This window comes from Zosterops lateralis, assembly GCF_965231275.1.
Source record: "Zosterops lateralis genome assembly, chromosome: 29".
In the NCBI taxonomy this organism is placed as follows: Eukaryota; Metazoa; Chordata; class Aves; order Passeriformes; family Zosteropidae; genus Zosterops; species Zosterops lateralis.
In genome coordinates this window covers 2581549-2605182 of record NC_139789.1, presented here as the reverse complement: position 1 = coordinate 2605182, position 23634 = coordinate 2581549, and the positions used below count along the sequence as shown (strand labels likewise).

The 23634-nt window shown below is 42.8% G+C and overlaps 1 protein-coding gene across 1 annotated transcript in view; it reads right to left on the bottom strand.

Annotated features, from left to right (window-relative positions):
• CPAMD8 (C3 and PZP like alpha-2-macroglobulin domain containing 8) overlaps positions 1-23634 on the bottom strand; it is a 55131-nt gene that overhangs the window by 24826 nt on the left and 6671 nt on the right. Inside the window, exons 7-25 of the mRNA XM_083880184.1 lie at positions 23234-23318; positions 22883-22991; positions 22007-22234; positions 21696-21866; positions 21215-21343; positions 18835-19024; positions 17335-17507; positions 17103-17252; positions 16839-17000; positions 14101-14243; positions 13072-13137; positions 9472-9703; positions 8112-8265; positions 7392-7534; positions 6891-6942; positions 5932-6230; positions 4750-4975; positions 3966-4142; positions 1019-1100 (exon numbers count right to left, since the gene is read on the bottom strand). Coding sequence (XP_083736310.1) covers positions 1019-1100; positions 3966-4142; positions 4750-4975; positions 5932-6230; positions 6891-6942; positions 7392-7534; positions 8112-8265; positions 9472-9703; positions 13072-13137; positions 14101-14243; positions 16839-17000; positions 17103-17252; positions 17335-17507; positions 18835-19024; positions 21215-21343; positions 21696-21866; positions 22007-22234; positions 22883-22991; positions 23234-23318 — 2971 coding nt within the window. The remainder of the gene's footprint in view (positions 1-1018; positions 1101-3965; positions 4143-4749; positions 4976-5931; positions 6231-6890; positions 6943-7391; positions 7535-8111; positions 8266-9471; positions 9704-13071; positions 13138-14100; positions 14244-16838; positions 17001-17102; positions 17253-17334; positions 17508-18834; positions 19025-21214; positions 21344-21695; positions 21867-22006; positions 22235-22882; positions 22992-23233; positions 23319-23634) is intronic.

The window sequence follows — 23634 nt, the reverse complement described above, 5'->3', positions numbered from 1 at the left end:
ATAAGAAATCCAGATCCTTTCCTCAAGCCTAAAGCTGTGTTACACTTTATACAGAATTAAGACTTAAGAAAGCACCAGAAGTGTTTTTGGAATTCTAAACCTCTGACAACAAGTGTGAGCACTGGCCAGCTTCAGGGGGATTGAGTCATTGCATTTACAAGCCCCTGAGGAATGGGAGGGTAGCAAACACTGCTGCCTGGCAGGGGATTTTTGGAGTGTTGAGTAATTCTTTGTCACCATATTTCACATGCAGGGGCTGGGATGAGAGTTCCCCGACCCAGAGCTGGTGCTCCCCTGCCATGAGCTGGGGAGGGGAATCTGTGACACCCAAACAGGGATGGAGCAGAGGGATGGAGGCCAGGATCTCCAGGGCTGATGTCACACAAACCTGCCAGGCTTGTGGGGACACAGTGACAGCAGCTCACCCTGCAGGTTCACACTCCTGGCTCTCCTGTGCTGTGAAAGGTCCTGCCCTTATTGCCAGAGCACAAACCCTTCCTGTTCCATCCAGGAGGTACAGGAGGATTCCATCCCATGGTACAAGGATGTCTTTGAGGGGTTTTGGGGTTGGTTTTGGTGGGTTTTTTACCTACCCTAAGAGAAGCCTCTGCCACTTGTAGGGACAGCACATTTCCCTGTACCTGCTTCAGGTAAAACTCCATTCCCTAATGGAACCAGCTGCTTAAATGCCCCATAATTGCTACTCCAATTGCAGATATGATCCTTAACTACACCTTGGTGCCTGAAACCTGGACTAATTGGCAGATTTATCTCTCTTAACTGCTCCTGAGACCTGAATCACCTACAACACATCACCTAATGTAGTCAGAGCACTCAGCAGCACTGTACAGCAATTCTGTAGTCACTGAATATTATTGCATTATTTCTGTTCTCCACTGTGTGTGATACCATGAGAAAAGCTGGGAAATCACTCCTCTTTCCCAGGCAATTGTGTATTTTTCCTGTTTAGCACTTTTCCCTTAGCACTCTTCTAACTCAGTTTTAAATGGCCACTCACCACATGCTCCCTGATGAGTCCCTCTCCCCGAAAGCACTGTAGGAGCCATCCTGCCTCTTGTAGGTCAGCTGGCGCTGGTAGCCTGCAAGTCACAAAAGAATTGGGGGAGTCCGAAATCTCCTCACACAGAGAAAAACTAGTATTTGAAGTGAATGAAGGCTCGGAACATCTGGAACATGTGTAAGGGATTCTGCTGCCCGAGGCAGCTTCTTATTCTGCTGTGAGTGAGAGCCAGCTCTGTGTGCAGTTTATCCAGAAATCTGCTCAGGATAACATCTGGGACACTGCAGCTCCTGCCTTTTGAACACTGGAAATGCTAAAAATCTGACATTCTCTGAAAAAAAAAATGCATTATCAAAAGTTTTTTGCTTAAGCATACAGCCACTCTCTTTCCATTTAACTTCCATTTACAAATGAAAATGTTTTGCCTGTGACATTGCAGCTGGATTGAGACTTTTCCCAAGGCTGTTGCTTGGAACAACTTCATGTAACATCAAAACAAGAGCTGTGATCTCAGAGCCCGTGAACACCTCCCAGCTGCAAGGGCTGTCCCAGGGCTGCTTTTAGAAATCATTATTAACAAGGTGGATGCTGAAGATAAGAACTCTCCCCTGGAATATCTTCTGAGGTTGAAAATGAAAAAAAGAGTAGAAATGCTCTATCTACCAGGACAATGATTTGCTTCTCAAACCTGTTTGTCTACAACCATGCCCATTCTAACAAAGCCTCTACATGGATTAATACACAAAACACACTTGGATAAAGCTCTGAAACACCCCTTGTAGTCAAACCCTCCAGGATGGGTATTTCTGATAAGGAAAAGTCCAATCTGCAAGAAGATTGTGTCAAAAAAAAAAATTTAATGCCTGCTGAATTCTGCAGCACAGGAGGAGGTGTTTTATTCCACAGCACATGATGGTTTTATGGGAGTGGATTTTTGTTTCCTTTCTGGAGGTGAAGTTTCTCTGCTGACCTCTGCAGATCCAGGCAACTCCTCAGTCCCTGAGGAGGGGCTGCTCATGACTCCCACCCTTCCCAGTTGCTCTGTAGCCCCCCAGTGTTCACAGGGAAAGGGGAGGAGGGAAGACCTAGAGATTGATGATGCTCTTGTGGTCACCACATCCTTGTCTGGGGGTGGTGGGATAGATACAAATACCTGGCAGAAAGCCTAAGTAATGGTATTATTTTTTTTTCTTCCTCCAAAAAGTAGGTGTTAAATTAAATTAAATTACTTTTCCCCCCCTGCAGCCCTCAGGTATGATTTACTACTGAACACTTCCTGCTTAAACAGCTCCTCAGTGTTCATTTCCAGTGTGTAAATGGACACAGTCAGTCCTAGTATTTCATACCACTCTTCTCATTGTTTCTGTTCTTCTCTTTTTGAATGGTCATGGTGCCAGTGCTGCCAAGGCTGTGGGTTTGACTCCTCTATGGGTCATTCATTCCAGAGCTGGACTCTGATCACAGTGGGTCCCTTCCAACTCTGGATATTCTGTGATTCTGAGCTGAATTTACAATTCATTGCTCTTGCTGTTACTCTTCTCTACTTGTTGGTTGGGAGTGGCACAGACTTTATGTCTTGCTTGCTCTTCTGAACCCTCCTCCTTTCTAAACACTCCTCTAGATGCTGGGGCTCACAGGAGAGGTTCCCATCTCCAGTTTTCCCTGTTCACCTGCTTTTTTTTTTGGTGGGAAAGTAGAAAAAATACTGACTGGTTTAGCCCAGTCCACTTCTAAAGAAGAGGAAAACGGGAATTGTTGGGTATCAGCATTTTCCATGACTGATGATTAAGGGATGAAGAAGTTTTCTGGCTTGGTAAATCACAAAAGCTTTCTAGAGTGAGCATTTCCCATCTAAACCTTATCCTTGGCAGGGCTCCAGTAAACACAGAAGGGTTTAAAACTCTTGGGGGTTTCTTCTGTAAAGGTTAATTAGCAAACAGAGTTTGGAGCCAAAAACCTGGAAGGTTTGCAGATTCATAAAAAGAAACAAAAGCAAATGATGTTGCAAAGGAAACACTGACTCGGGCCATTAACAAATTCCCTTTGCCTCACTGCTCCCAGCAAGCACAGAAAATTACAAGTGAAATGACTGGAGCCAGGCAGAGGAAGTAGCACTGGGCTTTTGCTGCTGAACACAAGAAATATCTCACATATTACATTTTATATTTATATTTTCAGAGGAGAACCACCTAACCCTGTCACCTCTGATTTCATGACATGACTATTGTCTGACTCATACACAAGAGAGCTTTGTCCCTTTGGGTCACTCTTGGTTTTAATGATCTCTGAATTCTTACTTGTCCTGAGAATTGCACTTAGTTATAAAACTATTTTGCATGGGGCTCTCCCCAAAACAAATGCTGAGAAAAACAGTGATGAAAAAAAAAAAGAAAATAAAAAAAAGAAAAAAAGGTTGTTTTAGCTTCTTGGTAAAGTAGGACAGGACACTGAAAGGACAGATAACCTAGAGCCATGTAATGAAGGCTTTTAATTACTTTGGATACTAAATTTTGATTTTTGGTATACTGTAACTAAGAGAACACTGTTTAAAAAAAAGTCCAGAAAAGAGCTGTAACTCTAGTGACTTAAGGCTTGAATTTATGAATAAGGCAAAACCCCCTAAATATACAGATTTTACTAAATTTTGTTTTCCTTTACTTTCCACAATGTTTAATCATAGAAATCAGGAAGGAAAGGAAATAAGAAAAAAAAGATAAAGATAAATCAATGAACATCTGAACTAGGAATTACTGAGAGCAAACACAGGTTACACACCAAGGGAAAACCTCTTGCCATCAAAATCTGTCAGACTGTGAGATTATCCTGCAAGAAGTTATGAATCCTCATCACTTGGGCTATTCTTGGTTAGAAAAAGCGACATGTAAAGTAAAACTACTAATTCAAAGCCTTTTCTCCATCTGTAAATTTAATTGAAATGAGTTACCTTGAACGAGGTAATCAGTAGCTTCAACCTCCACCTCATGACTGAGCTGCTTGGTTTTCTGCAGGTATTTCAGGACAAAGACATTGGGGGCAAAATGGATCATGTTCTGCTCCCCACAGCCAAAGGGCAACCTCAGCAGGTTGTCCAGGTTGTTCAGAGTAGGACCCATCACATCTCCTGTTTGAGAAAGAGGGGAAATGTTCAGGATCAGGCAAATTAAGGTTTTCTTTTTGGTGTTTTATGATTAACCCCCACCTCACTGCACTAATATCTCCTGGCTGCCCCAGAGTCAGCTTAAATAAACTGTGACGTAAGTGGGAAGTCCTTCAGCTGTTAAGTCTCAGCCTGTTGGAACCCTGGGAGCTGAGAATTTTTAGGCTCTTTGAGACTGAGAATTTCAATCTCTTGTTGGATTAAAGAAATTCCACATTGCAGCTTTTCATTATCCATGACTTCCCAGTTTAGACCAGTTTAGAACAGGGCACAGTTTGTGATGAGGATGACAATGAAATAAACACCGTGAACTGTAACAGACAGAGCCCCTGCAAAGCCCCTCTTGTGGCATCAACTTTGAGCCACTGTCAACCCAAACAGGCTTCACACAAGTGACAAAGAAACCCCAAGGAATCATCGGCCCCAGAATTAAGCAGTAATAAACCTTTTAAAGTGCCTGTGGCTATCTTATCTGGTGTGCATTACTCAAGTACTGGTCAGCAGTAACAGCTGGAGCATCTGTTCACATTTGATAAGGGGTACCTAAGTGATACCTCCTGATAATTGATACCTATTATTGAAGCCGTAGCTCTTTCTGATCCTGGAATTATGTTGTGGGGAACTCCAAGAGTAAATGCTTCATTGTGATTTTCATCAGTCTCTTCTTTTCTCCAAATTTTAAACTCTCCCATTGACCCCCAGCCTGTGGAAAAGCCAATGTACTTCACCTCAAGCTGTTTGGGGACTGTCCACTCCACAATAATAGATTCGTTTAGCACCCGAGTACCGTGGCCAACCTGAAAGGGACAAGACACCATGTATCAGGGTATTGAGAGAGATGGGACCACTGAGATGCTCTTTAAATCTTGATTTATTGCTCTGATCTTCTACAGTCTTGTGGAGGAGTGAGAATATCTTCACAGCACAGGCCAGAAGTCCATGGTCAGTGGTCAAAAGACCACTGGTTACAAGGTGTTTAAAGGTTTATTAGACAATAATCTACTGCCACAAAGATTGTTTCTACTTTCACAGCAATAGCTATTTGAATTAGCTATTAGACACATATCACAGGTCTCACAGCAATGCAATGGAGCTTCTTAACCAACCCTCCAATGACACACAAACCTACTTGCTACACCTTAAAACTTTTTACTATTTTTGTAACTACTTCTATATCCAAACTTTAAAACCTTAAAACTCTCCACTACCTAGCTTAATCTGTTTCTATCTACACTACAAACCTGCATTCTTGCTTGTGGTCTTTAAATCTGAAAGCCTTTTCCAAGGACTCAGGTTGAGCCCTGTTTTCATTTCTGCATTTGAGCCTGGATGCTCAAGGTTTTGAGAGGTTTCTGTGCCTGGATTTTCCACAGCCACGGAGTTCCAAGAGCCCCAACACGTGGAGTGACTCTGCCCTGTGTGCTGGGACACCTCCCAGCTCAGATGTGCACTGCAGATGCAGCAGTGGCTCTTCTCTTTCCCACCCACAAAGCAATCCAAGAAAGTGCAATGAGAATTCCACAGGCTTGGCCCTCAAGGCTTTCATCACTAAAAATGTTGAGGACTGAGGTGCTGAGAACATAACGGTGGCAAAAGCAGATTTGTTCTGATCACAACAGCCTGAGCAGGGCTTTGGAGGGAAAAGGCAACAGGAATGAAGCTCCCACCTTCTACAGCAAGGACAAACTGCTCTGTGTGTGCTCAAAACTCTGTTTAAAAAGAGACTTCCAGACCGTTACACAGAATTCAGTACCTGGATAACTCCATTTTTCCAGCTGATCCAGAAACTGCGGAACTCATCCCAGGAGAGGATGCCAGGTGTGTCCCTGCTGGCCACTGGCTCTCCCATTTTGCTGATGGAAATCCAGGTTTTGGTGTTTTGCTGTCCCCCAATGACAATCTCTGTCATTTCTGCCATGTCGTGGGGGCCAGAGGACAGGGCCAGGTGAGCATCATTGTGAGCCTTCACAGCAATGTCAAAGTGGCTCATCTGGGCTGGTTTCTGCATGTACTGGTACTCATACTTGTTAGGTGTGGAAATGTGTATTTTCTCTAGTCAGAAAAACAAGGGAATGTTGTAAGAATTAGAGCTCACCTTACAGACATCAAAAATAACTCCTGGCTGATGAGTGAAATTCAAACAGACCTTTCCTAATTACACAGGTTTGGTTTTTTTTTCCCAGCTTCCTCTAAAGTATTAAATACACATGGTTGTTTCTTCTCATCTTTTATTTTTACCCCCTTCAAGGCAGAAAATCCTTCAAACTGTTCAGCTGAGTTTCTTCTGAACTTTTTCAGTTCTAATCTAGTGGTCAAAAGCATCTCTGTTTAGCTACTGGAGCCAACTCTGAGCTATCCAAATCTCTGGCAGAAAGGACAGACTGATTCCAGAACTGAATCTTAAAACACCAGTTGAAAATAAAGTACAGTTCCAGTTACTGTCCACAGTGCTGAATACTTAAATTGTTCCATAAAGTAAAGGAATTTAATGGCCATTTCCAGAAATCGCTTGGGCAGGCAGAGCAAATTCATAATTAGCCAGCCAGGTAAGAAAGACTCTTTATTTACAAGTTCTTCCTACACACCATAAGTCATCAATCACAGAGAAATGGAAATAAAGATTTTTTTTTTTTTTTAATGAGATGAAGCCAAATGCTTCTTTTTAAAACTAAATCAAACAAACTGAATATCTCATTCAAATCATGAACTTACCATTTGGGCAGAAGAACACACTGTAGGTGTATTCTCTGGACAGTCCCTCTGGCTGTAGAAAGACAGAAATCCAGGCATAAACCACAGGGCTTGGATGAGCAGGAACAGATTCCAGTTTTACTTGGAAAATACAGAAATTATTTTTGCTGCTGTGCAGTGGTTTATATCCTTTATAGAAAAGTGATGGCACTGTGTTCTGTTAGCTAGAGCAGTGCTAACCACTGCCAGAGAACCTTCCATTTTATCACATTTCTCAGATTAATAAGGCAAGCTTATCCCATAAAATTTCCATTGCTTTTTCTCCTGAACAGTGTTGAAGATTACCAAAAGGAGCTCCAATGGGCTCTCTCTGTACAAGTCCCACTAAAGCTGATTATTTCCAATCTCCCTAACACACCACAAATCAACTTGAGGATCCTTATAAACCTATTCATGTTTGATTTCACAATTTGCCCAAGCATTTTTTTTCCCCTGAATTATCATAAATTCATGTTTTCTCACCTCAATAATGACACTACTGCGAACATAATCCACCCCCACAGGGGTCCTTTTGTCCAGGTAAGAGTCGTCTGAGTGTTTGCCATTCTTCAGGGTCTGCATCCCCTCCTGACAGCAGCTGGTCCCACCATAGGCAAAAGCTTTTGCTGAGAAACAGAAAGGAAAAGCAGCAGAGATTTTGAGACGGGAAGATCTCTAGGAGTTAAAGAGAGCCAAACTAATTATAAGCAGCTGATTAACAGCACATCAAGAGCTGTAATTACCTCTCTCTCATATTCCCTTTATCCATATTTGAGTGATCACATCTAAAACCAGGCAACATTTCAACTATCATGAGGCAACAGAGAAACTCTTTCCTAGTTTTGGGTGTTGGAGAGTTTTTACTGGGATTATTTGCACAGAATTTGTTGTTATTCTCTTGTTTAAAAAATTCCACTGATCTCTTCAGGGAAATGTAACAGGCCCAACCTTGCATGAGCAAACATCATCACAACAGGAAAACTGATGACCAGAGAATGCCCTGATGTTTGTTTGTACATTCTGTGCACCACAGGAAGGGAATTTGCTCCTACAACAAATGAGGTTGAACAGCCAAGCTGGCAGCAAGTGGAATGAATCAACTGGGGCAAAAGGGAAATAAGAATTTTCTCCTGAGAGAGGAATAAGAAGAAACATTTGCAAAACCCCTTTGAGCACTCGGAAGCTGATTTGAGTTGTGTGTACCTGTGATGTTGCTCAGGCCCAGCTCACTGAAGGACAGGACGATGGAGGTGGGCTTGGCTTCCCCAGGGGCCACACATTTCTTCCTGGTCAGGTGGTGCTTCCCAGGGTGCCCAACAAACTTGATGCCTTTTGGGACAGAAATCTTCACATGGACCTGTGGAAGGAATTAAAAAAAAAAAAAAAAATATATATATATATATATATAGGAAATGTAATTTATTGGAAATATCAGCTGCAAAGCCAAGCTGATCTATGTGAACCCCCCTCCATAAAAGTCATACAAGAATGCAGATTATTCATTCTTCAAAGTTTCTAGCAAATGATCTGGCTGAGAGCAGCACTTTCAGCTGAGCAATCCTACAAGTATTTCTGGGAGATGCTACTGGAGCTGGGCAGATGGGGTGTGAGAAGAAAATATAAAGGGAGATGGAATTCCTCAGGAAAAAAATAGTTCCTTCAAAATGAGCTATTTTTGGCAGCTTTTTGATTATGGAGGAAATTCTTCTTTGTGGTTCAGCACGAGAGTCCAAATTGTCTTCCCTGCCTTTCTCAGCATTTGCTTTTCTGAAGTGCTGCAAGACAACTCAGCCTACTACACGTGCTTCAGACTAAAAACAAATAAAGCAGCAACATTGATTTGAGTGGAAAAAAAAGCAATATTTATCTTCTCAAAGCATCTCTGCTGAGCTGACCTCTCTGCCAGCCTGACACCTTGTCTGCTGTGCCTGGCAGGTCACTCACCAGCCATGGTGATAACCCAGGAGAGAGTCAGGAGTGAGGACTGAGTTGTTACCTGCTGGAACCCTGGGCACTGAGAATTTTAGACTCTCTGTGCTGACAGGACTGACCCCCAAGCAAACACTACATTTAACCTGAGGCCTTGGGAAAGGCTTCCAAAATTGGATGACAGCACTGGGATTATGGGTGTGTAATTTGAATAGAAGTGTGTGATATCATAGGGTGGAAAACTTAGAGTTTAAGATCTTAGAATATAGAAATATATATATAAAGCAAGATGGAGGTTTTAGGGCAGAGGCTGAATCCTTTTTCACTTTCTTCTTCATGGGTCTGGGTGGTGTTTTGTAATTGGATAGAAAAGTCTGCATTGTGCACCACAGGTGGCTGGTTATTGGATTAAAAGTAAAAATAATCTGGGTGTCATTTCATAATTGGACAGTAAAGGCCTTGTAGAGAGAGAGATAAGGGCCATTTTTTACTTTATTAGCTGGAAGTCACAGTCTGTAATACTGTAACATAGATAAGAATTAATAAACAGCTGAGTCCGAACACCAAATGCTGTCTCTGGAGCATTTCACTCCTTTTCTTCTGACAGGAAAAGAGGACAAGAAGCAGCACTCACCTCTACACACAGGGGCAGGTAATTGTAGACAGTGAGGGGGATCTTGGTCTGCTCGCCCCGGATGACGTGGTAGGGCAGCGTGAAGTCGATGAAGAAGGGTTTGAAGGTTTTCAGCTGGGTCTGGCGGGCGATGCCCAGCCCCTTCTCCTCGGACACGGCCACGGCCTCCGTGATCCACGTGGTGATGGAGTCGGGCACCTCCACCTGCAGCTGGGCCTCCCCTGAGCTCTCACTGCCAGGGGAACACGGGATAAACTGGCTTCATCACAGTAATTAAATGATTCTTAATGAAGTCCCCAAGCATTCTGGGGAGTTCCCTCCAGATCCAGATTTATTAGATGGCATCTTCTGCTTTGAGCTTTACAAAGGGCTGTGTTTTTACCATATATATTTATATATAGTATATTTTTATTATACATTTTACTGTATATATTTTTATATATTATATTTTTATATTTTAATATATACATTTATCATATATATAGAATGTATTATAGTTATAGATTATATATTTTTATATACATTTTACCGTATATATTTTTATATTATATTATATATATTCTCTCTATATATTTACATATATACATTTATTGTGTATATTTATATATTATATTTATATACTATATTTTTCTATATATATTTTACTGTATATAATTCTATATTATATATTTTTATATTTACATGTATACATTAATAATATCTATTTACATATTATATTTATAATATATATATTTACATATACATTTTACTGTATATATTTGCCATATCTTCTATCGGTTTTGGGACCTGCCAATATTTATAAGCAGCAGAAAAAGCAAACAAATTCTTCTGGGGTTTTGCAAAGCACAGATTCTTCTGGGGTTAAAAACTTCATTTGCAGCCTCATTTCCAAGTCACTTTTCTTAGAGGCAAATGTCTGCACTAAGTAAAAAAAAAATCTAAACAAAACTCTAACCCTAACCCTAACCCTAACCCGAAACAAACCCCCAAATCTAAAAAGAAAGACAAGGAATAATCCCAGACCAAAGTCCTGAATAAAATCAACAATAGTTGATTTAATGGCTAATGAAATAAAAGTGTTTTTTGTGGGAACTCATTGTCCCTGTGTCCATTGCCACACTGCAGACTCTGCTTGAGCACAGGGAAAAATGAGAAACTTTCTAAACATCCAGTTCAGCAACCGCCTGTTTTGATTCAAAACCCAAAATTTTGGTTTGCTCAGTTTTGGAATGACTGACTTAAAAAATTTCCAAACCTCTCATTTTCTTTCAATGAGGACTGAAATTAATGACTAAAACTCAAATCTCTGAGTATTTATCTTTCCTGTGCACAGCACGATGGGATATCATAAACCTGGTATCCTCTTCCATACTTCATAATAACAAAAATTCAGTTTTCTTCTTCAGACTTTGCTGTTTCCCTCCTGCAAAGCAGCTTTGGCCTTGCCTGGAACAGAAAACATTTCCTCCAACACAAGAACAAAAGCTGTTTCATGGCTCAGCTGGCAGGATGATTGGGGCAGTTGTGAGTACACCCTAAGGTTGTTTTTTCTCGAGTTCTTATGTATTCCCCAGAGCTTGACACACTTGCTGCCAGCTCTGTAGGCTTTGGGGGGCATGGAAAATGAGAAAGGGAGGCCTTCAGAAGGAGCTCTGCAAGTGTCCAGCACAACAGGCTGTCCTCATCTGCAGAGGTGCCTGATGCACACCCAGAACACATGCAATATTGTATTTTATATTTCAGATAAAGTTTGTTCACACTTGAGGCACCAGCAGATTGAGGTCTGGAGGAGTTGCTCTTGCAGGAGATGACAGAGAAAGAAGAGCTCAGTGAATTTTGAAAAGCAATCAATAGAGAATCAGTGTAGACACAACTGATGGTTTCAGCTTGAAGCAAAGGAACACTTCATGACCAGAGGAAATGTTGCAGAGACTGAAGTTGTAATGAAGGAAAACAACAACGAGAGGGGGAAAAATAATTAAAAAAATAAAAAATAAAAGCAAAGCACCTTTGCTTTGCTCCTCTAAGTGAATTCTCAGTGAGCCTGAAGCTGTTGCTGTCAGGGGCCAGGCAGCTCATCAGGGCCTCATCTCCGTGTTTGTATTACAAAGGGAAAGGATTAAAACAATAAAAAGTGGAGATCACTGAGCTGTTTGTAAGTTCAGTCAGATCAAGCACTGGCCAGCTCCAACTCCAGATATAAGTCTTGGGAAATGCAACTGTATCATAAAACATGGAATGGTTTGGGTTGGGAGGGACCTTAAAGCCCATCCAGCTCCACCCCTGCCAGGGCAGGGAGACCTCCCACTGTCCCAGGGTGATCCAAACCCTGCCCAACCTGGCCTTGGACACTGCCAGGGATCCAGGGGCAGCCACAGCTGTGCCAGGGTTTCATCCCCCTCAGAGAAAGATTTCTTCCCAATATCCAAATCTAAACCTCCTTAAAGTCTGAAGTTATTTGAACTCCTTTCCAGCAGACTGGCTCTGTAGCACTGGGGTGCTCACCCTGGCTGGAGTTTTGCAGCTGATCCTGCACTGATGCTCAGCCCTGAGGACCAGGCAGGAGGTGTCCTGGCTCCAGGCCTGGCAGGATTCCAGCCTGTTTAACCGGACAATTTGTTGCAGCTGATGTTCTTTCCACTGGGATTTCAGCCCATAACCAGCATTAACATTATTTTCACACATGAGGGCACTTACTCTTCTGGGCACAGGGCCAAAGTACACACTCATTTCCAGCCATTAGACCCTCCAGCCAGGCTCCAGGAATTTTTAGAATTGGTTTGGGAAGTTGACATTGGGCTTTTGTTTTTTTTTTTTTTTTTTTTTTAGGATTGTATATTATATATTATAAATGGTAGAAGAAAAAAAAATATAAATTGTCCCTGTTCAAGAGACTGGAAATTAAAGGAATGCTCCAACTCAGTTGTTTCTAATGAAATGAAGTGGAGAAAATGCAATCTGCAACTTTTTATTCCACACTCTCCCACTTATAATTAACTGCCCCAGCTTGCTGAGGCCCAAATGGGCACTTCTGGAATTCTTTGTGTATTTCTACAAAGCATATTTCATGCTCAATTGAACAGATTTGAATACACTTGCTCCAAGTTCCTGTCAAATTTCATTTACAATCATTTATTGAGAATGAAGTTTACTTGCAAACCTGGAGAAGCCTTTTAATAATTGCTTCAAATTATCCTAGATGTGTTGTTATGGGACAGATCAGTTATCTCTTTAGTAATTATTAATTACTTTTTTTTATTCCAACTGTACCCAGAGGAAACCAGCATTTATGAGGCAACAGGCTGAGGTTTGGGGGAGATGTTCTTGCAGGTGATGACAGAGAAAGAAGAGCTCAGTGAAATTTGAAAAGCAAGCAATAAAGAATCAATGTAGATACAACTGACAGGTTCAGCTTGGAGCAAGGGAACACTTCAGGACCAGAGGAAATGCTGCAAAGATTGAAGTTGTAATGAAGGAAAACAACAAGAGGGGGAAAAAATAATAAAAAAAAAATTAAAAATCAAAAATGCCAGTGTAACTCACTAGTTTTTAAAGAGCTTTGTTTTCTGCAGCCAAAGGGAATATAATTAATGTCAATACCTGACATTGAGGCAGTGCCAAATCCACGTCTCAGGGAAGAAGGTTCTTTTCCTCTTCTCTGCTCTGCTGGAATAAGAAATAAATCCTTGCAAACTGATTCTTTTAATCAGACATTTTCAGCAGTCACTGATAAATCAGTGTGACTGATAAATGTGACTCTGGCCCACAGGACCAAAGCTCTGGCTGGTGCAGACTCACTGAGGAGTGAATGGGTGATCACTCACAACACAGATTACAAGGCCTTTTGAAACAATCCCTTTGTGTGCACACACTCTGCAGACAGAAACAGGAATCTGAGAAAATAGTCAAGTAAGATACCCTTTGAAACTAGCAGAGATAATGGAATCTAAAATAAAATTGGTTTGTGTTCCAAATTCTTTCACCAAATGGAATCAAGGGGAACAAATACAACACGTGGCTTCCAACAGCAGTTACTACAGTCACTGCTCCATATCCTTCTCCATTCCCTCTCTTTGAATTGTCTTGATTTCTAATACTTTAATAATGTAAATCAGTTTTTCTATACTTGTTATGCTTCATTATCTATTTCTTAACTAATCCCAGAAATTGCTCTGCCAATAGAGGCTTCCAGGAAGTTCAGGATGGAGAGGGAAGGCCCATCCTCAGGTGCAGCATCACCTGTGGTGCTTCACAACCTTTCTTTCCTGCAGACCCTCATTTTATTGATTTTCACCAGCAGCTGAATGGCCCAAACCATGAGCAATGAGTGACTCTGCAGAAACAGCTGGAGCTTGCAAATATTCCAAGAAATTCACAGCAAATTGCAAAGAAATAGCCTTCAAAATTATAATTTAGGATTCTTTGCATATGTCATTTTTCCAGAATTAAATTAAATATAACAAAGCAATGTCAGTTAAAATTGTTTTACATCCACCAAGCCTTTGGAAGAATTTCCCCATCACTGCCTTGTCTATACCTGGGGGCACAGAGGTGGAAAACAGCTGAGAATAGAGAAAATAAACCAGCCAGGAGTATCCCAGACAATAGATATTAAACCCCAGATGTTACCTCGGTGCTATTTTGGAATGCATGGTGGCCACCAAGGTGCCAGTGTGTGGCTGGAAGGCTGGGACAGCCTCATCTGTGTACATCCCTCCGTTCTGCCTGTGGTTCAGGCTGACTATGTCAGTCATCACCACCAAGCCAGTTTCCTAGACAATGAAAAATCAACACCACAAAACAAAAAACAGTGAGGAAAAAAAAGAGAAATAAATAAAAAGAATTAAAGAAAAATAATTAAATGTGCACCTTTTTAAAAAAATAGAATCCCTCAATTCTATTTAAACACTTATGGGGGAAATCTCAATTGAATCTTGAGGATTTTTTTAAAGCTCTGTATGAAAATGACTGTTAATGTGAAGGTGCATAGGCAGAGGCTTTATGAGAAAGCTCTTGTCTGCTTGGAAAATGCATTTAAATCAGTACCTAACATTACTGGGCAAGTGTGACAGGTAAAAAAATCATTACACATATTTTTCACCTAGAATAAAACATGTAAAAATATATTTTACCCCTCCTAAAAGTTTCCAGTGTGCTCTGCTGCAGTGAGCAGGCAGCTCTCTCATCAGAGATCAGCAGCTCTGCCCTGCCAGGGATGCCAAGCAAAATGAGAAGTGTCCACACAGGGAAAGCACAGAGCTCCTGAGGAAGCTGCCAGCTCTGTCCCCTAAATGCTCTTATTCATGAGAGACAGCAGCTCCCAGCACCACTGGAAGATGAGCTTTGTTCTCTGCACTCATCCCCAGATTTGCAGCCCCTGCATTCACACCAGCTCCTCAAAATGAACCTTTTCCCAAGGGTGTGTAACTCTCAGTCAGGACAGAAAAAGCTGCCCCAGAGCAAAACCCCCCTCAGACCCCAGGGGGAGGAGCAGCAGTGGCTCCTGCAGCAGTGGGCAAAAAATGAGGATTTAGAGTTTGTAATTGAGAGATAGAGGCATTGGGGGAATGTGTGAAAGCCTCTGGGGTTTAAGGCAACATAATAAAACAATTTAACTAAAATCAGAGGAAGGACAGAGAATGAAGAGATGGGGGATCTGCAGGAAGCAAGGATCATCATTATCAGCAGTTATGTGGATTAAAAAAGGAAAGAACATCTAAGATCAGAGCTGTGACACTGGTACTCCAGGCCAGTCTGCATTTCATTCTTTACATCAACTTCATTAGGAGAAGTTGATGTGAAGAATATCAAACATTTACAGCTCAGCCTTTCACATGCCATCTCCTTGTCTCAGGGAACAGAGTTACACCCTGCAGTGGTGTGGGAGGCAAAGGAGGGATGTGAGCAGAGCATGAAAGGGTGGATAGACTCCACTCTACAACTGTGGGAAGGAAGAAAGAGCCAAACAAGCAGAACTTCTCAAATAAATGAGGGAACACCCATTTTAAACAAAAGCAAAAAGCTCATGGAAATAGCAGAGTGTCTTAAGAGCTACAAATCACTGTTTTTCAGCTTAAAAAGCTCCACTGTTAGTATGCAAAGCAATGAAGAAATGAATTAGTGAATGTGTAAAAAACCCAACTTGTTTTAAATGCTCAACTTGCAACTTGATTCAAATGCACAGCACAGATCAAAGGAAATCAGATTCTTAAAACCTGGCCAGGTTTAACTATGGAAACATACCAAGTAAATATATATATATATATATATATATATATAGCATTTAAGTAGTAACCTGATCAAGGATATCAAGCTCTTTCATGCAGAGGGCAACAGAAGCCTGGAGAACCAGGGCAGGAAAGAAACTGAAATGATTTCCAAAGGACAGTCCAAAAGGCTACAAGGAAAGATTCACATTCCACCTCCCTTCCCCGTTGGAGCAGCTGCAGAAGAGATCTGCAAGTTCACCCACGCCTGGAGGAACCTTCTGGTCCCTGTCTGATTCTCCAGAGCATCAGCATGAATTCTTTCACTCAGCAGGATAACTGGCCCTCCCAAGATTGGCCAAAATCAAACCATGTTTCTCAAATATCTTTGTTAGAACAGTGTACTCTGTTCCCAAAATTACTTTTCATCCTGTCTTGGGTTGCAATGCAAGATGTAACCAAAAGTATGGATTCTTTTGACATCTGTTGAAACCAGTTGAGAAGGTGTTTTCTTTATCCCTTCCAGGACCCATCATCCCTCCAGGGGATCTCTGCTGTCCATGGCCCATCCAGGCTCACTGCAGGGCTGATACAATTCCATCAGCCCATGGGGAGATGCTCCACCCAGGGGGAGGAGCCCAGCATTCCCACCTGGATCAAACCTGGGATTTGGGACACCAGCACAGGCTGTTTGCACTGAATTCCCAGAGGGAGACCAGACCCAGCTCAGCACCACTGGACCCTTCTACAGGATCATCTCTGCTCCAACAGAACCACATCTGGTACTGCAGGAGGGCTGGACTGGACTGACACCAACACCTTGAACCAACACGGTGTCAGGTTACATTCTGACTCTGTCAGTGTTTTCTTTTTTTGTACTACTACATTTTAAATTTTAATTTTCCTAGTAAAGAACTGTTATTCTTGTTCCCATGTCTTTGCCTGAGAGCCCCTTAATTTCAAATGATAATAATTTAGAGGGAGGGGGTTTACATTCTCCATTCCAAGGGAAGCTTCAGCTTTCCCTAGCAGATAAGTGTCTTCCTCAACCAAGACTGCCCACCCTGGAGAAACAAGGGAAAACCCCTGTCCTATGGAGCTGAAATCCCAAGAAAGCACAGAAGAAACCCTGCAGGGAGAAGGGGGGCTGGTTCTCCCTACTGTAAAGGCGAAGCGAGCATCCTTGGTGATGTCCCAGTGCCAGGGGAACACGGAAGATCGGCGGCGCCGACGTGAGGACATGCCAGGCCACCAGAAGTGCCCTTCCTCCTTCGGGGCTCCAAAAGCATCAGACACATCATACTCTGCAAGCTCCTGGAACACCTGCAGGGAAAGGGCACAGGCTGCTGTCCTTGGCTGCTTCCTCCAGGTGAGTGAGGGTCACAGGAGGGAGAGAAGGACACCAGTGCTTGAAGCTCCCTCTACCTGGCTGGCTGTCAGCTGGAAGCCTGTCTTGAGCAGGTAGACACTCTTGTCCACCGTGGCAATGCAGACACAGCTCCCTTTGGCAGCTCTGACCTTGATGTTCACAACATCCCCAGGCCTGGTCTCGTTGGCCGAGAGCGTCACGGCAACCTGGGAAGGGAAATCCTGTTAAATCCCATAATTATCCCAAAACCCAAAGAGTAACGAGACACCAGCCCTTGCTCTCCATTACCTGGTTCTCAAAGGAGGAGTTGACAGAGAACTGCAGGCTGTCAGTGACCCCCTCTCCGTTCTCCCTGACGTAGTACACGAGGAGCCGACCCAGGGGAGCCATGGAGTGAACGACCGAGAACCTCAGGAAGGTCACACACACCTCAACCTCTGCTGCAGGTGTGCTGGGAGGTGCTGAAACAGGAATTGGGGAGAAAACCAGCTTTATTTGTCCTGGTAACTGCCTTCCTGCCCCCTCCTAATGCTGACAGGCACAGAACTCTCCATTCAGGACTTGCATTCTTCCCTTGTTCCTGTTGCACACCTTCTCAAGATCAGAATCTTTTCCCTTTTCCTCCTCTTTGTAAAACATAATTAGCACTCATAATTTAATGAGCAGCATGGAGAAAGTGGGCAGGGAAGGACTACTCAGTATTTTTCCAGCCATGAAATCAAGGAAACACACAGTGAAGTTACCAAGCTGTTGAAAATAAACAGAAAACGTTTGTCTTGCTGGAGAATGTTGATGAGAGAAAAGGAATAAGTTTGGAAAAGGATTATGCAGTTTATACAGCACAGAAACCCTGGAGTGGTTAAATAGAATCACAGAATGGTTTAGGTTGAAGGAACCTTTAAAGATCTCCTACTTGCAGCCCCCTGCTGTGGACAAGGATGACTTTCACCAGACCAGGTTGCCCAAAGTCCCACACAACGTGGCCTTGAACCCTTCCAATGACAGAGCAGCCATAAAACCTCTGAGTAAACTATAAATGCAACAGCTCAGAACAACCCTTCAGTGCAGAAAATCATCACAAATCCTAAATTACTGATTGCCAGAAGCTTGGTGGGTACATGGAGGAGGGTTCCTGTTACTCTTTCCCCAACTCCCAAAGTGGTTTCCAGGACAGCCAGACTTGTCCTTTGGCAGCTGTTATATCCATCTTTCTAATCCCAAAACTTTTTACCTCCCTGCTCCCCAAATCCACCAGATTTGTGTCTTTCTGTTACTCCTTGTACAAACCAGGAGTCCACATTTCATTTCCCTTCTCCCTGTGGGCTGTGTGATCTCCTTTACCAGTCCATTGAATTTTCTCTTTCCGTCCAACATCCTCTTCTCAGTTTAAGCTCAACCAATTTAACCAACTGCCCCAGCCCTGCCCTGCACTTCCCTGCCACTCCACTCCAAGCAAATATCAGTTTTCTCAACTGAGAAAGATTGTAGAAAGACCAAAGAAAACTTTCCAAGAGTTGCCCCTCTTGGAGAATTTTTTTACAAGACTGAGGGATTTCACTCTTCTTAATTTTTAAATTTTCATGACTCACAAATAATTAATAATAATTCATAATTCATAATTTTAACTAACTTTTTTCATTAATTTTTTTACAAGACTGAGGGATTTTCACTAGTTTTCTTGCACTAAATGATCTATATTGTTTAAGGAGCACCACATTAACGAAAAGGTTGTGGAGAGGTTGTTTTTGGCTGTAAATGGGGGCGAGTTGCATTTCTGGTGCTGCCTACCTGTTCCTGGGAAGCGTGTGAGGTCAATGTTCTTCTCAAAGGGTGTGGTGGCCCTTTTGCTCCTCTGCTGGGTGACATTGCTGGGCTGCAGCCCCGACAGGACAATGTTCCCCCGTGATGCCACCTCATAGTGGAGAGTGAAGTTGCAAGGACAGGTGGATTTCACTGCAATCCAGGCCTCCTCTCCCACCTGCAGGCAGGGACAGAAAAGCCAAAAATCTGCTCTGTTATGAGTTTTTGGGTGATAAAGCACAGAAACCTGCTTGGGATCTGGGCTACAGGAGGTGTGAGCCCTCTCCTAACAAATGGATGCATTGAAAAGTGTATTGTTACATTAGCACTGTTCTCAGGGAGTTTCTCCACAGTGAAAAGGGGCCTGTGTTCAGCTCTCCACTCGCTGCAAATCTACAGGAGAATGAGCTGGGGGTTGCATGCATTAATGAAACAATAAAGGAATCTCTGGAATCCTGAAAGTTAAGCCTTTTGGCACAGAGCAGCTGTCAGAATTGGTTGAATTTTAGACACCCCTTCAGTAGCCCAGCCCAAAAAAGGAAAGAGTTGGGTTGGGGGTGGGAAGAGATATGTGTTTGATAGTCTTTGCAGTTTAATTTTGATTACATTCATGGGGCAAATACCAACTCAAACATAACCATGAAATGACTGGGAAGAGATCCAAGGGAAAATGCTTTCAAATCACACAAAGTCTTGGTAACAATTTGTAAGTTGGGCACTCAGGGAGGTGTCAAACACACAAATAAATGAGAAGAAAGCTGCTTTTTTTTTTTTTTTTTTTGGTCTGGGTGGCTCATCTGATGCCTGCAATAGGCTCCAGAGCAGCACACCTGGGCACTGAAACTCTGCACCCAGAGGGGCTCCCCGAGTACTGAACACCCCCAAGACAAAATCCCCCAAATCCCAACAGAACAGACATCAGGCATGGGATTAGCACTGGTTGTGTCTGGATGAGTAATGGTCACTCTGTGGAGCAGAGGCTTCCCTAGGAACACAAACCCCTTCCTTCTGGGATCTGAGGAGTGGCTGATACTTGTGTTCAGTGGGATTTCTTCAGCACCTTCCCCTCCTCACCCTCCTGCCACTTAAAGCAGAGCAGTTCCCAAATAAAACCATTCAGTCTTGACAGAAAATCCCAAAGAAATGTTTTGAAAAACCTCTCTTTTTCCATCTCCAAGTGTTCTCTCTGCAGAATGCACACATGGCACAAACCAAAAGGGCAGAACTGGAACACAAGGAGCTGCTGATGGTTAAATACAGTGAAAATGCCACAGAGTCCAAGAGGTGCCTCGTGACATCAAATATTTGAAGTATTAAGAATTCCCCAGTGCAAATGATGAAACAATTTATTAAAAAATGAATGCAGCTAATTGGAACACCCAGTAAGAGCTGGCAATGCATGGAAACAGTTCCCACATCAGCTGGTCATCCAGCTCCAAGCTTTCCCACAGAAGAATTAGTTCTAATCAGGTTATAATAAGAACAATGTGTTCAGATTAGCAGTGTATAATCCCCTTTCCATACCTCAGGAAACTTTAAAAAGATTAATTAGCCATTAAACTTCCATGAAATGCAATGATTTAAAAAAATGCTCTTATTTGGATACAAAGAGTCTGAAACCAACCTGAGGGACCTGCTGATCACAAATCTCAGTGTGTTTATTGCCAAAACAATAACCACTTTTTTTTTTCCACTGAGCACTATGCTGAACTTCAGAACATTTTCTTGAGTAAGAAGAAACCCTGAACAACTCTCAGAAAACATTATGCAACAGGGATCATGGTTAAACCAGATCTTTTCTCTAGGAGAGAAATCACATCAATTTTTATAGGGCAGGGTTGCATTTTTAGAGAGGCTCCTACAAAACCTACCAAAGAAGACAAGGTTCATGTTCATAGTTGAGTAACTGGAAGATTAAGCAGACCCAGTTGAGATTTAAACTGGAAGTTCCAGTGAGACTGCACAGCCTTAATTTTGGTCTTTAGCAATTGAGCCACTCCCACTAACATCCTTCCAATCATTTTCAGCAAACAATCCATGTCTGAGCTTTATTGGAGGCGCACAGAACACACATTCAAACATGAAAATTTGAAGTGTTTTCCATGTCTACACCCACCCCTCTCTGAACAGAAAGGGTTGGAAATGAGCTGCTGCACAGAGCACCAAGGGAGTTTTGCCCAGCACCTTGTGCAGCCCACATTCAACAATAATTTGGTAGCTCAAGTGCCACCTCCTTCATCCTTTGTGGTGGCAACAGTAACAGTTCAGGCTCCTAGAATTAGGAATGTCCAGAATTATTTAATTAGAGCATAGTACTTTAAGCTAAGCAATGCAGAGATTTCCATGATGGAATGTGAAGCCAACATACCTGGAAAGGTTTATCTGGTGCCTGGAGCTGGATGTGACACTTGCTGGGTGAGTACCAGCTGCTGATGGACAAGTAATTGGGCAGATACTGATCCCCAGAGGGTTTCCCATCAATTGCTGTCACTTTGGTCTTGAAAAAAAGTTACATCTGAATGTTATGCAAAGAAAGCTCATTTTTTTCTTTCTTAATCTCTATTCTCCCATTTTATACCTTCCACCTTTCATCTCTTGACATCTTTACTCCCCAAATATTGGACCCCTACTACCATGTTAATCTGCATTTGGAGAAGCATATTTTCATGGTGGTTACCAACATCAGTTCTCTTGGCAGCAAGAAACAAACCAGTGCTTGCTGTGTTGCAATCCAGAAGCTGAAGCTAAAAGGCACTGATTTCCTGTTTGTAGCACTGATTTATAAAGTGCAGGTTTGACAAGATTAGTTACATTAAAGCCTGCTAATCCTATAAGGAGCTTTTACCCACCTCCAGCCAGACATATTGGGCAGCTGTGGGGATGGAGGGGATTTCAAACTCCACCAGACCATTCCTGGAGACTAGTTCACTTGTATAAACATTGTCCTTTGGTGTGAGCTCAGCTTTAATTCGGATGGTGACTCTGTCAGCTGGACTTCCATCGGGGTAAGTGACTTCTACCTGCACAGTGGGGCATTCATAGAACAATTTGCTTTAAATTACCAGCAATTCCAGGCAAGGGCAGGTGGGGAAAATCACTGGGATCAGGTCAGTACAACATGAACTCAGCCACATGTCCATGACTCTACTTTTAATCTCACCTTGCCTTTGTAAGGCAGCCCAGGTTTGAACTGTTTCCTGGTGTCCTTGGAGTATTTGATATCAATCAGCTGCTTCTGGACAGGTGTGGAGTCATCAAAGGTGACCTGCTTGCTGCCATCAGAGCTGATCACCGTGGCCCAGATGCTGACAGTGCCTCGGAAGTGCTCAGGGACATCAGCTGGCATCATGTCTTTGACACACACGTCAAACACGGCTGAGCCATCAATCTGGGATATGTGTGGGGACACAAAGGGAACAGGCATTTCACACCCAGTCAAGGCCCAGAAGCCAAATCTACATCACAGGCACCTGATGGGAGTTTGCAGCAGTTTTGGAAGGATTAGGACTGGAGGGAATTAACTGGGGAGTAGGTGAAGAAAGGAAGGAAGCAAGTTTCATTTTCCTCCCTTACCCAAAGTCTGGACTAATTCTGTCACCTCAGTCTCCTGCTCTCCTCAGCCCCATATGCTCTTAAAACAAATCATGCTAACAAATTTGCATCCCAGAATATCCTGAGCTGGAAGGGACCCACAGGGATCATCAGTCCAGCCCCTGTCCCTGCACAGACACCCCAACAATCCCACCCTGAGCATCCCTGAGAGCTTCTGGAGCTCTGGCAGCCTTGGGGCTGGGACCATTCCCTGTGGATCCTGGGCAGTGCCCAGCACCCTCTGGGAAAAGAGCCTCTTCCTAACATCTAAAATCATAAACATACCATGTAAAAATAAGCTATATTTTTATTATGTTGACCCCAGTTACAATATTAATTCCTTCATTTTCTGATCTCCCATCAGCAGCAAAACAGAGCTGTGGAATAAATGTTAAAGAAGACAGAGTTGGCATTTTATCACAGGTGAGTCCATGGTCTCCCTCACCTGGGTGGTTTTGAGGACAGGGTGTCCCACTTCATGTCTGTAGTACCCAACACCATTTATAGTCATATTGACAATTAACTTCCCTGTCACTGGTTTTCCAAATGTGTATCTGAAATGCAAAGAAGATGATTAATAACTTCCAGCTGATTTCTGTTCTGGTTATATAAAGACAATTACCTGCACACCTAGAAAACAGTACCACAGGAAGTTTTCCAGATTGTTATTTTTCCCATGTTTTTGAAGGCTCTTACATCAGAAACCATCTGAAAAGTCTGCAGCAGGTGGGATCCAAGCTCCAGTGACTGCACTGCAATCCACAGCAATGGAACCTGGTTTGGGACATGTTCCTACCTGGCATGGACAGTTCCTTGTTCACACAGTGAAAGGTCACGGATGTAACGAGGGGGGTCGATCAGCAACTCAAACTTTGGCAACACTACAGTGAAAAGAAATAGAGCAGAATCTTTTCAAGCAGATCTCATTGCCCAGCTTATAGCAAAAGTCCCCACAGCTCTGACAGGACCCTGGTTCTGATTTATCAGATCCAATAGAGGGTCAATCAACAACAGCAGCAAACCAAAACCACCCTGACAAGGTGACCTTAGCAAAGCTCCTAGTTAGCAGTGTCTGCACCCCTGAAATACATGGCTCTAAAGGCTTTTTCCTCATGGCATGTTAAATGCACTCTTTCAGGTGTTTCATCTCAAGGGAAAGCATTTCACAGTGTCCTGCTCTTCCAAATGCACCCTGGG